Here is an 18,132-nt window from a genome sequence, read left to right as displayed (position 1 = left end):
TGTTGACTCCACTAAGTCAGTACTTATTCTGATCACATCCCTGTTATTTTAGAGAGAAGTAAAGTTGTGCCTCATGGCAACGAACTTTGTAAAAAAAAAAAAAAAAAAGAACAGTAGTCTATGCAGTGTTTCCCCTATCCTGGTCCTCAGAGCTCACTGCCCTGTATGTTTTAGACGTTTCCCCGCTCGAACACACCTGATTCACACGATCAGCTTGTTATCAGGCTTCAGGCTGTCAGGCAGAGGCTTGATGACGAGCTGATCATCTGAATCAGGTGTGTTGGAGCGGGGAAAAATCTTAAACATGCAGGGCGGTGGGCCCTGAGGACCAGGATAGGAGAACCACTGCTATGGCAAGAGGCAAATTATTATTATTTTTTTAATTCCATTTGAAATTTGCCAAGATTACACAGACGTTTGTCAATTTAAATTATTATTTTACAATAATTCATCCAGTTGCCCAACCCTGAAAGACCCCTTTATTAAAACACCCAGATTTAAAGGAGAAATATACATGTCTATATACTGGTACCAAAAAACTGCTGCACACTGTAAAACATAACCTCATGAAGCAAGACTATGTCTGGTGAACCTGGTCTTAACTAAAAAAAAAACAGGGGCTGGAAAATCCCTGTTTGAGAGTAAATTTAGCCCAATCAGATAACATACTGAACCAATCAGCAAACTGTTGAAAACATGATATGACTCATAACTGCTAAATGCCTGTTAATTTGGCCATATTCCTAGAAAAACAAAAAGCACTGCCCTTTGAGTGGTATGTCCGTTTATTAATACGTATGAATGATTTATGAGTGAAAAGAAATGATTTTACACTGACAAACTCAAACCTACACTATTGCTGTACATACAACTTTTCCTCTGCTCAGCACTTATTCCCCGTCACTCTCTGGAGTTGGTTACACACTCCTCACGCTACTCTGACCAATCAGTGGTCTGTAGTGTTTGCCGGCTTACTTCAAACTTCACAAACACAAATACTTATCAACACCATGGACAATGTGTACTTACACATACAGTTTTAAACTCTCTCCTCGGCCGCTTCAAGCCTCTTGTCCCCACCTGAACACACCGTGGCCTCATATAGTCCCCACAGGTGCTTTAATGTTAATCACCCTCAGGTGTATTCCTTGTCATTGATCTCAGATGCCGTATCCCGTAGGACTGCTAACGAAGCTAACTCGCTAATGGCAGCTAAAGCACAGGTAGCATCAGTATGCTGGAACGTAGGTCCATGTTGCAATAATCTCCTGGGCATAACGGTGCAGTGTAGCTCCCGAACAGAATTTGACGAGGGCTTCTTTTCTGCATAGTCCTGTAACTTTATCTCCCCCCCGATGCCATGTTTCTCAGCTCTGCTGCACTGCCTTGCTGTTCTCCTCTGGTCTTTTTAAATTTTTAATTGTATGTAGATGGGCTTTCACAGTCACAGTTGATTTCATTTTGACTTTTCCAGGTCATTGTGTACATACATTTTAGTATAAACAGCAAAAAAAAAAAAAAAAAAATCCAGAAAAATGTACACATTTTTCAAGAAATTATTTCAACAAGAAATAAGCAAAGTTCGGCCTGTGCAATCAGAAAATAACGTTTTATTTCTCTAATTCACTGCTTTGTTCTGTATAACCTTGCTCTCTCTCTTTACTCACTCTCTAACTCGCTCGACCACAGCGGAGAGGCCAACTTTGCTTGGTGTGTTAACAAGAAGCAACCGTCAAATCCTGCATATTCCACCTTTAATGACCCACTCCACTGTCCTGTGGTCTCCCACCCAGGGAATAACAAATATGTAGATGATGAGTGGTTTGCTCCCTCTTTGAGTCTCTTATCTGTGGGTTAAGCATGGGTGTGGATCAGTCTGATGTGGCTTACAGATATTCACGCTGAAGTTTCCCCTTTGGAAAGGCCGTGAGCAGCATGAGCAGTTAGTGCCTTTGTGTGTATGTTTTTTAATTGTAAATATTGAATTATTTCAAAATTATTTATTGTAACAAGGAAAAGGTTAAATTAGAAAAAAGTTTCCATGTGCTAGATATTGAACTTTTTCAGTTAAAACATTTTAAATAGTAGAAATACAGAAACAGTTGTAGTTGCAGTATTTGTCAAAATATAAATACTGAAAGAAGTTGAAATAGTTAAAATGGAAGTGCAGAATGTAGTCAAAGTGTTATTTTCAGTGTAAGCACTGAATGAAGTGGATGTGTAATTTTTATGCCAAGTTCATATTATGGGATTGTAGCCCTGATTTTCCACTCACAGATGGACACTTGGACATCACAGACAAAAGCCCCCGGATCGGAGGCTAAGTGGAGTTTGCTCGGTGCTTGCAAAATAGCACTCGATCGCTATGCACGGACTGTTCAAGGACGTGATCCGAGAGCTCGGTGATGCCTTGCAGATGCCCGAAAGATATCAAGCAGGCTTAATACCTGGTCATGTTGGGGAGGCATGAGCCATTTCATGAGCCAATGAAAGCAGACACTGAGGAGGAGAAGAGTCTAGAAGGACAGATGGAAGAACACCAGAGAAGCAGTTAGAAAGGTAAAAGCTAGCTTACGTACTTAACACAACAAAACAACAAAATATCTAGCACAGCACAGACACCATATACATAAATGATTAATACTTAGACTTTATTACACTTAGATGTAGGAATCCAGTTAAGTTAGACAGAAGGCAATAAATCCCCAGTACTGCTGTTCAAGGTTATTTTTCACGCTTGCTGCACTGAGCAACTTCAGGGGCACTGAGCTGTCACTCAAAAACTCACTAGCCAATGGGGACGCACCCCTGAAAAAAGCCTGCCCATGAGAGAAGTCTATGTTAAAACTGCAAAGAAAACTAACTGTATAGCTGTAAACAAAAAAAACAACATATCAAAAAGTAAAAGACCAATAGTTTACACAATTACGCAAATAATTTCTCAGCAAGTTACAAGTTGTACTTTTGAGATTACTTTTTTTTTTCTTCAGTGAGTTTTATTCTCTCTTAAATTCTTATTTTTGTTTCACATGTAAGAGGTTTTGTTTAGTTATATTGACACCAAAAATATTCCATATTGTAAGCTGTTTAAAGGACAGTTCACTGGCCTGGTTTTTAATCCATCTAGATTTTTTTTTGCGTCACTTGCAGTAACTGGGTCATGATCTCTTTAAAGACACATTTTTCAAATGAAAAATGAAAAGTCAGAGAAGACACTCCAAAACTCGCCAAAACTCTGCAGCTCACACCAGAACAGTGTAGATGGATAAATAGCACTACAGGCCAGAGTGAAAATATGTACTTTTGATTCTGTGGTCAGCTGTCCCTTTAAATGTCAGCTGATGTGTGTGTGCACTGGCAGCAGAGGAAAAAGTCAGTGATACAGTTAAAAATATCAGTTTTCCATTATTTCTGGGTCAGCAACCAATATGGGTCATGGGTCTGTGTTATGAAGATGAACTCAATGTGTTGTTGTTACTGCAGCAATCAGAGGAGATGGAGTGCAAATGCAGAATGCTGAGTGTGTCTTGGGAGGAAGTGGGAAAATTGCTTTTCTGTTTAAATTATCCTGAAAACCTTGTTTGGAGAGGGTTGATTTCAGGGTCATTTCATCAGGAGAGGTCTGTCTTAGAGCTGAACTTTTTAAACTCTCCTTTACACCTAGATGCCAGTTTATTACCTGCGCCAAGGTAGATTACCCTACATTTATATGAATATACTGTATAATTTATTAGATTATTTGAAGAACCTGACACTAAACCTACATTACTGTACCCCCATTGTTTTGCACATATTTATTTTGTATCTGTCTATGAGAATTAGTCCTGTATGTGTTTCTCTAAACTGACAAGTCAAAACTTAAGGAGTTATTATAGTCTGCTTTAACAGCTCAGCTCTCTCTTTTAGATTAACTGTTGCTTAAAGGAGCAATATGTAGCAATTGCACATTCAAAAGTGAGAACTGCAGTACAAATAGTGATCCTTAAATGGTATATTAAATAGATTGAATTTAATATAGTCTTTGTTTGAAGTAGCACTGGGTGATACAGCACAAAGATATTCATATACACATTTTCATTAAAATAACGTACTGTAAATTCTCAAATAGTATAAGCATATGGTAATCTTATATAATATGATGCATTGCTGTCAATTAAACTACCCAATCATATATAAAGTAGATAAAATAAGCTGAGCCTTAAACATCTACAGCAGTAAAATTTAATATGCACATTAATGGTGCAGTAATATTAATCATCTGCCCAGACAGGGGCCATTTTACTGCACAATAATCAATTATCACATTTATCTATCAGTGGTTATGAAAGTGTGCTAGCTAGTTAGCCATAACAAGTCAGGCTAAAGACAATTAATACAGCCTCAAAGCAGAGGACCTCCAGATTTGTTTCGGAGCTGAAAGCTGCGGGTAGAGTAGCGACGACTGGTCGTGTTTTCTCATGTGATTTTTTTTTCTTTTTTCTTTTTTCTGCCACAGTTACTGATAAATAGCTAAGTTAGCTTTTTGAAGAGTACAGGAAGATGCTGTAGTTCCACTAACACAACATTATCTTACTTCCGCTGACTGAAGTAAAGTACCTGCACCTTAACAGCCACTGAAACAGTGAAAACTCAAAATACGACAATATGGTCATCTGCAATATGACACATGATATGATATTTGATCATTTGGATTGATTTGTGTTACTCTTTGCAAACTATTGTCATTGTAGTTCAGTCATTAGCAGATACTGTTCTTCATTGTATTCAAAACTGATGCAGTTGACTTTCTTGTGGTGTGTTTCTGAGAAATAGGCTGTAGGTCCACACTTCAGCTCTCTGACATTCCAACTGTTCATATTTCCTGTTTTCAGAAGAAATCACTGCTGCTGGAGCTAATCAGCATCACATTCAGGAGCCCCGCGACTCCTGGCCAAGTCTGCGCTCTCTGTGGTCAGATTTAAATTCCATACATTTCAAAACGAAACAATCTGCAACGCTGTCCCCTGCACCGAACCCTCCCTGTCTGTCTATAGAAACCTCTCTGCACGCTTTCCTTCAGTCCTTTGTCTCCCTTTCTCACTGCGTTTTCCCCTCTCTCTCTCTCTTGGCATCTAGACTGTCTGGGCAGGAACTTGTTGACTCAGCTTTGATCCCTCACTCAGACATACACACACACACACACACACACACACACACACACACACACACACACATCCACAGACCACTGACTTTGCACAACTAAAGTTCTGTTATGTTGTAAGTGATTAACTCATCAAATGAAATCTTATGACCAACATAGCACCTTGATTATACTGTAATCTCCCTGCACAGTGCTTTGCTTATGTGAGAATTAAAAAAAAGAACAAAATAAAAGCTTTTATAGCTTTTTATAGCTGTGATTAAAAATGCTTTGAACACCGTATCTGTCTCTTATAAGCTTGTAAAACCCAACAGAAAACACAATAGAGAACCCAACCCAACCATGATCTTTCCATTCCTGTTTCGTGTCACTAACCCAGCAGGACTCTTCCATTACTCTTCTGCTTTTTTATTTTGATGCAAGTTTTGAGAAATTATGTTAAGGGGAAAAATATGTAATGGAATTTAAGTTTCTGTTCAGGTCACCTTTTAGGTTGCTAGAGTCAGTTTGTGAGAAACCAGGAACTATGAAACTACCACATCCTACTCACCCTTTTTTCACTGCTGACACAATGTGTGGTTTGATTGACCACCCAAGACAATGGGTGCTAATCCACCATCCAGCTTAGTACATTAACATTTGTGATAATGTTTTATTTAAAGAAAATGACTGTTTCCCCAAAATGTTCACCAAAATTTGTGAGCAATTTCTTTGTGCAAAAAAAAAAAAACACAGTGAGGCTAACGTTAGCAGTGTTAGCAGCAGCAACTATTCAGCTTGCAGGTTTATGTCTGTGCTGAATGTAGTCACACGTTGCTCCAGTTGAGTGGTTTATACCTTTTTATTGTGGCACAGCATACATTCAACCTGATTTTGATTTTCTATATCAACATACTGCCAAACCGTGCTGGTTTTACCAAGCTGTCATCTGTCTGACTTTGCTGATATAAACATCCTGGGTTGGGTGGCACACACTAGAGGGGTGAGAGGGGCTGCCATCTGAAGTGGCTGCAGCCCCGATAGTAGTGGACAGCTACATAACGTCTTAGCGGCAACAGTCAACTCGCATTGTATGTGAATAAAATATTGTTAAATAGTGTAACCAACTAGTATTTTGTGGTGCCAACTAGCGAGGGTGGCGATTTAATCGTGTAGTCAACTAATCGTGCACGTCCCAATTTCCGACACTCTTGAACAGTCCTTGAAGGCATTCGTTGAGTTGCCCTCAGTGGGTACAAACATCTAGCCAGTTTCTGAAGCGGTGTTGTGTGTTTGTGAGATTGTTGGATTATTAAAACTTGGAAAACTTACAAAAATCTACTGAGCAATATTGACATACAATTTGTGGATATTTTTTAAAGAAAGACTTCTGTTTCTTTAGCCACTATTTGAGGAAATTTTACAAAACATAAAATTTGTCTTCTGTTCCCCCCTTACCATTACCAACCATCACTCCAAATCCATGCATTAAACTGTGAATGCTGTAGGTCCAGTTGTTCAAAACACAGGAATAAATAACAGTAAACAGTAACCTCACAAAAATACACACTCACAGACTCATCAACACAAAGGATGATGCATACATCTCTACATACTCGTGCCTTAACTCACGCCTCTTGTCCACCCCTGAGTCCTGGTTGGGGCTGCTGTAAATCACTTCAGCAACACCCCTGTATCGCCAGCCTCTGTCAGTTTCAGAGGCTGGGTTCCAGTCTAATTGGACTACAGACTTACTAGCTAATGGCAGCAGCACACTGGTATCCTCAGTGGCTGCTGAACTCAGTTCATTTGCCTGCTTGGCAGTCGCCAAGCTCCGGTTCTGGTGCTCATTTTGGCAGCACTTCTGTGCTTGTGGAACTGCTCAGACTCCAAGACAGCAGACCAAAATGTCCAACAGAAATCCAACCAGTTGTCCAACATGCTTGTCATTACTTGTTGATTGTTCGGACAATAAATCAGGCGCTCTGGCCCCCTCAAACTGAACGCCTGTTGAATGAATGCTGCTACTGGATAAAATTAGAGGGTTTTACTCCATGATGCAATGTTACTTAAGGTGCCCGCACATGATCAGCATTAAAAACCGTGCCGGCTGTGCCATTGTTTTCTTATGGAGAAAATTATTTCGACTCCTTGGCTGCTGCTGACCTTTCAAAGCACAACCAGTGAGATAATAGCCAGAAGTGACTGGAAGTGACACAGACCAGCAGGAGAGGGAGAGAGTAATGAAAGAGAAGTGTTTCAGAGTTCCCCAAACTATATAATGCAACATTAAAAACATACCACGAACTTGCCAGGAGACATAATGCATGGTGATATGTCAGCAGTTTACGAGCTTAGCTAAATCCAATGTTGAAGTTAGTTCAGCTGCAGACATGATGCATAGCACTGCGATTTGCCTTTTCGTCCTACCTCGCGTTGAGCCAAATACAAATTTATCATCATGTGAAGGCAGCTTTACAGCAAGAAGACATATCCATATTGCACCACATGTATTGTATGTGCATGTAAACTGGCATGAACTAGGCATGGGCGGTATTAAGTACATTACATACATATTTATAAATGCAGAAGATATGATATTCAAGATCTTCACTGTGAATAAAGTTATTTGAAGCAGAGCAATTGGAGCTTGTGTTTTATTGAGGGAAAAAAAAGAATTTATCACAGTAGGGAATTCAGACAAAAGACACTTGGCTAAAAGCTAATCGGTTACTGACTAGATATGGAATCATGAAAATATTGCCACATATAACTTGATTTTGAGATGACTTCTTTCACCTACAAAAACAGTTTATTATCCCATGATACATCTGTAAATCATCGCCATTCAGCAAATGATGTATTGACTTGTCTCAGCAAGTTAACAGCATATTAGACACACCGTTGTAAGCTGGACAGTGTCATATATGCTACAATGATAATTTGTTTATTCACATAAATACTGTCATGTGCCGTATACCCTGTGAAATGTCAGGAAGGTATGAAGGTATGAAAAAATAGATACTGACTAACTCTAGTGTGAACTCACCCCTAAACAGGGCAAGTGCTCACACAGGCAGACTTCATCAGCTCACTCTTATTTTGGAATCGGCCTCTTGGTGTTGAAGCACATTAGTCAAAGTGAAGGAATGCGATGAAGAAAATTGTTGGAGATCATCTGTCCCAGCTCTTTGGCAAGGATTCGCTGAAAAACAAATGAATACCAAAAGATAATTTTATTGTTTGCACAATTTCCTGGCTTATGACAAGAAATATTTCAGACTCTTGCGGTGCTGCCCTCTTATTTCACGTTGTGTTGAAAACAGGAACAGATCATGTTTCATTCACAGGTTATGGCATAACCCAGTTTCCACAAGTCAAAATACAGAGTATATGAGTCTGTTATGAGTGTAGCTCACTGTATCTAATTCAGAGGTAAATGTAACATGTACCTTTCATTGTGTGACAGATAAAACCCTTCTCACTTTTATGCTAAGAAAACTCTTGACAGGCTGAATGTTCAGATGACGTAATTTTGTGTCTTCATTGTGAATGTGGAGTCTCTTTGTCAGGAGCCCAGTGACACATTTCTCCTGCTCTACTTGTCACCTGTACGCTGCAGTTCCTTGTACCTCAGACGACTGGTAACCTGATTCAATATGGTGTAACGTGACAGACATTAGCCTCAACTTTGCTTCATGACTTCTGTGACTCCTGACTTCCTGAAATGACTTAGAGATTATGATATTAAAATTTACATTGTGCTCTTATAGACATTGCATCACATATTGTGCTGCGTTACCTCTGGGAAATACAACATGTTTTAGTTGCTTGATCTCCATTTGAATTGTGACTTTCTTCAAAGTCTTGCTGTCTCTTCATGCAGTTCCACACTGTCCAATTTTCATGTACAACCAGAATACCAAAAAGGTTTGGATGTTGTGTAAAACATAAATAAAAAATAGAGTGCAATGATTAACAATCTGGTAACAATCTGGATAGTCCTTCTCCTCTTTAGTCTGGAGGACACAACGTCCATGATTTCCAAAAACATTTTGAAATGTGAGCAGTTTTTCACTTTGCTTCAGTCCATCTCAGATCAACTCAGGCCCCAGAGAAGTCGGCAGTGTGTGTGGATGTTGTTGATCTTTGGCTTTGCATGGTAGAACAGTATCTTGCATTTGTCAGAGATTACTGACAATGGCTTTTCAAAGTGTTCCCAAGGCCATGTAGTGTCCTTTATACAATTATGTGGGTTTTTGAAATATTTTTTAATGCAGTGCTGTCTGAGTAGTCAAAGATCACAGCCATTCACTGTGGGTTTTCGGCTTTGTTCCTTACATACAGAATTTCTTAATGTTAAAGGCTACTGTACATACAACTTTACAAGTGTTAAGAGCAAAGCTTTAGTAAAATATCATAATCTCTGGTAATGTTTTCAGAGGTTTGACAGCAAGACCAGGGTCACCAAGCCCACGAATCCACCAGCCAACTGGTCAGTCATTCAATCCGTCAAAATAAGCTGTTCCTGTGGTCTTGAGGGACTCCTCAGATTTGGGAGCACTCAGCTGAAAACATGCCTAGAAATGCAAACTACACACATGCGTGCGGGCACGCGCGCGCGCACACACGCACACACACACACACACACACACACACACACACACACACACACACACACACACACACACACACACACACACACACACACACACACACACACACACACACACATTTGGAAAGGGATACCAAGTTAACCACTTCCTGTGCCCGAGACTTCCAGAGTGCACCCTGGCAGATTATACAGTACAGCATTCAAAGGCCATGATCTTTCCCATAGCTTTCTGTGTATATCAGCACACACTTAACTGTATTTTTCTCTTGACCCGATGAGTCAGGGGGAGTTCCTGTATATCACGTCTGGTCATCAGAGCCAGACACAAGTAGGGCAGTTGGTCTCTGAGCTGATATCAGGATGTTTTTTTTTCAACTTCCAAATTCCTTGGATTTCCTGGTTTTCTGCTCATTGTGTCCCACAGATTTCCTGTGCTTTAGCAATATGGATGAAGTCGGAAAAGATGAATAATCTGAGTCCTGCACAGGTCCAGTTTTGAAAATCAGCTCCTGAGTACAAGAACTAACCAATTACCTGCAATCATCTCAGAGTCGAATCTGCACCCACTATGATCCGTTAAACACACATGCACAGTCACTCACTTGTGTTCTTAGAAAAGCATCTGTCGTTTGGTGCAGCACCTGTGCTCCTGCAGCTGCCGATGTGTTTCCTCTGTGACAACAGCAATGTGCCCAGCTTGTGGTTATCAAAAGCTAATATTTTTTGGGACTTTTACAAGCAGCAAATCCACTGGCAATGTCTCTGATCACACCAAATTTCTCCCAAAACGTCCGACTTGACCTTTTGACGTTGTATTGTTCACAAGTTGGTATTCTCCACTGCCTGTTTTTCCCTTATCCATTTTGGCGATCAGATATCCTACAGCACTGTCGAATAAGACAGTGATGTAGGGAATGTCATTGTTCTTGTTCTTCTTTTTACTTATGCCTGCACCTGTAAATCAAATACATTAATTCATGGGTACAGGCACTGTAGCCTTAAGGTTTGAGAAGCGAGCTTGTGACTGGGAGGCCAGACCAATTCCCCCGTGAATGTGTGACTGTGTGAATATGATCAGGGTGTTACTGAAAAAGAGAGAATTGTTCTTGCTGACACTCCCCTGAATAAATAGATATTAAAAGAAAAACTCTTACAAAATTTTTTTGTGGGTGAGTAAATTCAGCCACTTCACTAGCTAAACAAATTGATTTACTGATATTTTCACTGAAGCACATATGATCATGTTTTACATTGAAATTTAAAGGACCAGTGTGGAGGATTTAGTGGCATCTAATGGTGAGCTTGTAGATTGGAGCCAACTGAATACCCCTCGCCTCACCCTCCCCTTTTCAGGTGTAGGAAGACCCTTGGTGGTCGTGAAAAACATATCATATCTATAGACGGTGTATAATTTTTCATTTTCAGGTGATAATATACTATTGAAAACGTACTTATAAATGTTGTATTCCATTTCTGCTGCATTCTGCCAATAAGTTCCTGTCCAATAAGTTCAGTTTTTAATTGGATGTCAAGGAAACAAAGGTTGTGTGTGTGTGTGTGTGTGTGTGTGTGTGTGTGTGTGTGTGTGTGTGTGTCCGGAGGGGGCCATTGTAATTGAGAGGCTACTGTCTTCTGCCAAATTGTTAGGTAGCAGAGATCTGAGACCCCCTCTGGGCCACTCAAGGATTTAAAGGGAAAGTGTGGGTTTCCCTGGGAGTGGTGTGTGTGTGCGCGGTGGGATATGTGACTGGCACAAACTGAAGGGCCAGCCAGGTGTTGTCCATGTGCAGCATGCACTTTCTCTTGCCATGACGCACGTACTGTTTGCATACAGAGCACATCCACAGGTTTACAGATGATTTTGTTTCAGGCCTGTTGGACTCTGAGACCGTGATGCACGTGTTTAACTTTGTGTATGCGCAGACCCTCATCTCTGTGTGTGTGTGTGTGTGTGTGTGTGTGTGTGTGTGTGTGTGTGTGTGTGTGTGAGAGAGAGAGAGAGAGAGAGAAAAAAACAGTATCAATTTCCCAGCTCCTCCAGGACAGCGGATTCCATGGCTGTTACAGTGAGAATAATGCTGAGAGGCTTCCAGTGATCGGGATCTGATTCCTAACTTTGAGATGTTATCCACCAAACTCTTGGCATCAACTTCAAATAACCAGAATCTGTTGCTGGGTAGAGTTTGGGATGAATCCATTTGTTAATATTAAAGTCTATATAAAGGACGCTTTCCTTCTAAACACATTATATGCATAAAAATGACTGCTGAAAAGGTGAAAACACTGAGACCTATGTAGTACTGAATTGTGGGTGATGTGCTAGAGCCATGGTCACTCTATCACTCATGAACAACACCAACCATCCCACCCCTCACCCTCCCTAACAGTCAGTTACGAACATACCTTAAGTGACTCCCTCAGCCCAATTAGTTAAGTTCATCGTAGTTCGGTAAAATGGAGAAACTTGAGTTCAGAAGGAGCACACATCTCCCCGCTAAGAAACGGGAAGAAGGGAGGAGGTGGGACGAATACATCGCCAATCATCGGTTATTGGGCTGACAGTGGCCACTATGGAATTGAAATTTTAACACATAACCCAACCCTAATCCTGTCACCGTCCTCTGCCTCTGGGGACTCAAACATGTCTGGACATATGTAGTAAAGCTGCTAGATAGAGCATCCATGTTTCAAGTTGTTTTCAGGTTGTAGTGGTGTTTGATACTGTCTGATACTTTCAGTACTAAACTTCAGATTCCTTATTAGATGTCATTGACCTTTGGACCTGCAGTTATTTTCATATATAAATATATAGACACAGGAACCAATTCTGTACTGCACTTTTTTGAATTTGCGTCACGTTGAATGTTAACAACAAACAAGGAGATGATGGTCGACAGCTTCGCATTAAAAGCATCATTGATGATAGACATGATGAGTCTTCTCCCCTTGTTCTGCTGGAGTCCGTCTTGTTGTGCCTTGTAAGCTCAGACCTGTCCTGCCCGTCAAGTGCAACAGCAGCTGTAGCGTGTCTCTACCCACTCACTTCCTCTCCTCCTGGGGTGGTCCGCGGCGGTGCATTCAGCTGATCAGACTGCATGTTCAAAAGATGCTGGTTGCATTTTTTGATCATCTCATGGTCCGCTGCCCTTTTATCTAAATCCCACAGCGTATTTCTGTCATAGGTGATTTCAGCAAGAGGGCCAAAAAAATAACAGTTTAAGAGAGAAAAGTAGCAGAGCTTCAATGAGCTACCAGCCCCTGCATCTTTGTGCGCAGCCGTTGCAAGTAAGATAGGATCACCAGAGGAATCAGGAAACTTCTCATACCCCAGGCCTCTGGGTGATGAACGAGGAAGTGATGTTCTCATGATAGTGGGTACACTTCCTCGTGTGTTGTATGCTGTGAACCGGGAACAGTTTGTACAGTGTGGGGACAAAAACAGTCTGTTGTGTTGTGTATTTCACAGTTGTTTCTTCTGCATCTTGTGCCTCAACAAGTTGCTGCTTGCGTGTGATGTGACCGTGTATTCTTGCAGTTTCTGTGTTTGAGCTTCTCCCATGACTGCTCAGCTGAACCCCTCCAGGCGCACTCTTGGTCATAATCCTATCAGGCATTCAGCAGAGCTGGAGGAGGAAAAGATCTTTGTTGTAGAGAAAAATATGTGCAGCTTAATTAATGACTGTTTGAACTCTGCAGGCTTGTTGTTGTTGGCTCGAGGTGTAGTCCTGCACAGGGATGTATGGTCTAAGCAGTGTGCGTCCCTGGAGACCTTAATATAGAATACAGGACATGACACTCTGGCTATATGAGGCAGCATATTGACCTCTGTAGTTTATTTTCAGTGCGAGCTGCAGACATTCCTTGCATTTGCAACGTGACCTCTCCTTTATATGATTTCAAAGTTTTCCACCACATAATGTATGTTAGGGTTAGGCTTTTCTTGCACAGCCAGGCCTCTCTCCACAGCGAGAAAGGTCTGACTCCACGCATACACATTTTGCTATGGGGGAAAATACACCCCGTCCTGTTTGCATTTCTTTAAACCAATCACAAAGTTCTTAGGCAGCATTAAGCCCAGGATGCAGCGATGGTGCTGCTGCTACAAAATAGTGTCGAGGGGAAACTTGTTTTTGTATTTGTTTTTTATTTTGGTGGAGAATTTGTACGTCGTGAGGTGAGCTCAGGCATTAAAATGACTGCCAAAGGAAAAGTAAAAGCTGTTACCTTGTTTATGTTCATAGCATTAGCATCCCAGGCACTAATTTACTTTTTTTCAGTGTGGAAGTGGAAGCTCAGAGGTTGTTCTTGTTTCCTGTGGACTTTTTCAAAAATGAAAAATAAAGAATGTTTTGCAGTCTGATATAATAGTAGATGTTAATATGTTATTTTGCCCAGCAAGTGAACAACATGGGCTCAACAAACCTTGATTTCATAATGCAATATTTAATCAGGAAAATGTGCAGGAAGCAGGTGTTAGTTCTCAGCGATCACCATTTCAACAACTTGCATTTATATGTACAGGATACACCTGGTTCTTTTGTGTCTCTGTCTAAAACTTTCTTGTTATTTGTTTCTTTCAGAAGTAGCTGAGTATGGCGGCACACACCACGTCATAGAAGTCCAGTGGTGACAGTTTGGAAAGAGTGAACGGGAGAGGAAGAAGGCGGAGAGTGGACACCGTTTGCCAACAGAGCAGATGGGTGAGACCGAGGATGAACGTATGGCACAGGCCAGCGTGCTCTTTGAGAACTTTGTCCAGGCGTCCACCTGTAAAGGGACTCTGCAGGCCTTCAGTATCCTGTGCAGGCAGCTGGAGCTGGATCCCCTGGACTACGGCAACTTCTACAGCTCACTGAAGGCTGCGGTCAGCACCTGGAAGGTCAAGGCCCTGTGGACCAAACTGGATAAAAGGGCACAGCACAAGGTCTACAACCAGAATAAAGCCTGTCAGGGCACCAGGGTAAGAGAGACCACTTGGTGAGGACCTGTACTGACGTTTGAGGCTACTAATAGATGATGTCAAACTAGTTCATCTGTCCATCCATACCATTCTTGTGAAAGTGATATCTGATGAGTGCTTTTATGGAATTTCCACAACCTTGGTGCCCATATCCACTTGGACCAAAGGATGATGATTAGATTCTGGTGGTCAGAGGTTAAAGTTCAAGGTCACTGTGACTTCATGTCCGTCCCACTGTCCTGAAAGTGATATCTCAGGAACTCCTGGAGGGAATTTAATTACATCTGCATTTGCCCATAACTGAGGAATTCATATGCTTTTTATGACAAAAGTTTTACACAAATGTCTAACAGGATAAAATGAGGAAGGGATGAACTTAAATATCCAAAGGGTCAAAGGTCAGCTTCACTGTGACATCATAATATTCTGCAAATGTATCATGCAACCCTATTAAATTCCTTCACAGCCACAAGGTCATAATTTTAGTTTGATAAAATTAACCATTTAGCCAACCAACAAATCAAATCACTAATAATCTTTTAGGAGGAGTAGATGTGTATAATGGTTTAATTGAGCAGTATGCTAACATCTGGAAAGTGGTAAAGCCAGCAGTTGCAATACTCTGACTCCAGAGTATGTATTTTCAGAGTAGTTAGCTTTTGTTTTTCAGGATGACAGGCTTAACTTTACATTAACAGATTGTAAACAGCTTATCAACTTATACTGTAGGCCTCCTCAGAGTCAAAGTATAATGTTGTGCGTCACCTTGGGCTTATGTAGGTTCAGTGTCCGTCCAGTCTGCAGACAACCTGCCTGAGCTTCGTGCTTTGGACTGCAGTACCTATTTTTGAAAGCATCCTCATCTAACTGCTCACATATGCTCACGTGTTGTTGTGGAGGCCCGTTTTTAGTGAAGAACAGCAGCACTAACAAAGTTCCAGCTGACCCCAGAGGCTCTGGAGCCGAACGCAGCTCTTTTGCTCCTCTCTGGTAGCTCCCTGTGGATTTGACAAAAAAAAATATATATGGAAATTAATTATGGGTCTTATTTTTTTTAATATTTAAAAATTTCACTTATTGTTGAAGGCCTAATGACTACTACATTTTCCAACTGTAAAAAATGTATAATAGTGATGTCACGATACTGGAGTTTCAAATTTAGTTAAAATAACTTTATAAATTTAAGATTAATATATCAAGACAATAACATGACAATGATTATTCAACTATGTGGGCACTGCAGCGGTGTGTGTGTGTCAATTCGAAGTCAGAAGTGAGAGCAAGAAAGTGCAGCTGGTACCAGAGTATCAATACTAAGAAAAATGAGCATTAGAAAACATTTCAAATATTCAGGATTGATTTATTTAGATAGGACAGCTGAAGATATGACAGGAAAGGGGGAGAGAGGGGATGACACGCAGCAAACATGGTGCACACGCTCTACCAACAGAGCGATGGGGCGCCTAGATATATCGATATTTTTAACAACACTAATGTGTAGCCAAATGGAATTGAAAGGGTTAGGGTTAGAAAAAAAGAAAACCTCAACTAACAACAGCTCAGCACCCTGTCCCCTAAATTTCTTAGGCTAGCTATTAATGCTAAAACCAAAAAAAGAAAAGTCTCAGAGGAACAGAGAATTTAATAGTTGTAGCTTCAGACAAAAGCCCGTCACTGGTGGAAGGTTTTAATGTGAATCAGCATAAATAGCTGAACACAGCTCCAATCGGCTGTAGCAAAGCTATCAAAAACAGTTGCAGTGTTTGAAATGCAATGACGGGTCGGACAGTGTCTGTCACATCATATAATGTGTGTCTGGAGCTTATTAGCACATAACAAGGGTCTGGTGTTCATTGTGGGGAAGGCTGACTTTTGACATCATCATTTCTTTGTTATGTTGAGTAGAATGTACGTGCCTCTTTTTAAAAGAATTATGAGGAATTAAGATTTATTTGTGAAAATATCCAATTAGGATATTTGCCCTTGTGGATTTGTTAGAAAAATAGATTATGCAAGTGGATTATTTCTATAATCATATGCAAACATTTAATTAGACCAAAGTAATCCTGACTGAATGTGTAGTGCATGCAGCTTGAGTAAATGTGGGTCAAGCAATATAAGCTATTCATAGAGAAAACTTTATGAAAGTGGGCAGCGTTGCAAGTCAAACTGTAGTATAATTCTCACACTGAGACCTAAAGACAACATGGGAGTTCAAATACCTATTTAATGTGATAGGTATTTCATAGTTATTGTTCTGTGTGATGTGCTGAACTGTCTTATCGTCATAACCGTATATGTCTAAGGAGCACGTTTAGCACAGTGTTGGAATGACTTCATATCTGAAGGAAAAGATAAGACCTCCGGAGGGGAAAGAGGCCAGAGACTCACAGAAGGGAGATTAACAGCAATGGGCTGGGCTGAGGGTTGGCCAAAAATAACAACTCAATTATTATCCCAGACATTTTTGTGGGAGAAACTGCCATTAGGAGAGAGATAGCGGCCCTGCAGTGGAGTCACAGCTCTGTTTTCTGCAGCTTTCTCTGTATCTTCTGTCACGTAGCTCTCTTTATATTTTTGTTTTATGTTGTTGAAGACGCCACAGATCAAACTCCCTCAAGTGATTAAACTCACCTTTCCCAGATGGCTGCGCTAATTGTTTTGCCAGTTGCTTTTCCCTTCAGCTGCAAAACAGCAAACCACATACTGACCTGGAAATGAGACGTTGACTGTAATCACAGTGGACCTTTGAGACTTTCCAGATGAATTTTCTTCTCCTGTTCCCATTTCCACATGATGATGCTGTCTGCCACTTTTCTCTCTTTTCACCTCTGGTCCAAAAGCAGATAAAACATCGACACCAGTTACTGTAGATATTGCTATGACTTGCTTTCACACCTACAGAAATACTATAACTCAATAACTGTTGTTATTACTGGGACACAGTTCACTCTAAAGTCAAAACTACACATTTTTCCTCAAAGCAAGCTCAGAGTCGTTCCTTATAGAGAGAAAATAGTTCCTACATGAAAGTGCTCACAACAAGGTCACAACAGCAACAAGGCTTATCTTGAGTAACCAGGTCATGATTTTTGTAAAGAGACACTTGTTTTGAGTTTTTCAAATCTATTTTTACTATTTTTACTATTTTTACTTTGTGCCGTGTACCATTTAGACTTGTTACTTCACGCCTCTTTTCCCCCGCCATTACTGTATTCCCAGTCATAAAACTGGCCTTCATCGGTTTCGGAGGCTGCGTCCAAGTTGAGTAGGACTGCTAACTGAGGTAAGTAACTAATGATGGCTGCAGCACAGTTAGCAGCAATGTGGCAGTGACTTCAGTGTTACAAGATAAATGGTCTGTGCTGCAACAATCTGCTGGGCTTAAGCCATTCCAGTGGGCATGACATGATTTTTATCCATCCTCCACACGGCTGC

General features: G+C 40.7%; 1 protein-coding gene across 3 annotated transcripts in view; it reads left to right on the top strand.

Moving 5' to 3' along the window:
• Positions 1 to 18,132, top strand: part of mical2b (microtubule associated monooxygenase, calponin and LIM domain containing 2b) — a 79,099-nt gene that overhangs the window by 8,457 nt on the left and 52,510 nt on the right. For 2 of the 3 annotated variants that reach the window (XM_084734819.1, XM_084734818.1), the window contains exon 2: positions 14,315 to 14,694. In XM_084734819.1, the coding sequence (XP_084590945.1) occupies positions 14,431 to 14,694 (264 nt within the window). In that variant the 5' untranslated portion in view covers positions 14,315 to 14,430. Of the gene's footprint in view, positions 1 to 4,871; positions 4,951 to 14,314; positions 14,695 to 18,132 lie in introns of all 3 variants that reach the window. The other variant, XM_084734817.1, reaches the window with a different exon arrangement.

Source organism: Lutjanus erythropterus, chromosome 13 (genome assembly GCF_056507025.1).
Source record: "Lutjanus erythropterus isolate fLutEry1 chromosome 13, fLutEry1.hap2, whole genome shotgun sequence".
Taxonomy (NCBI): Eukaryota; Metazoa; Chordata; class Actinopteri; order Lutjaniformes; family Lutjanidae; genus Lutjanus; species Lutjanus erythropterus.
This window is presented reverse-complemented; position numbering and strand designations above follow the sequence as displayed.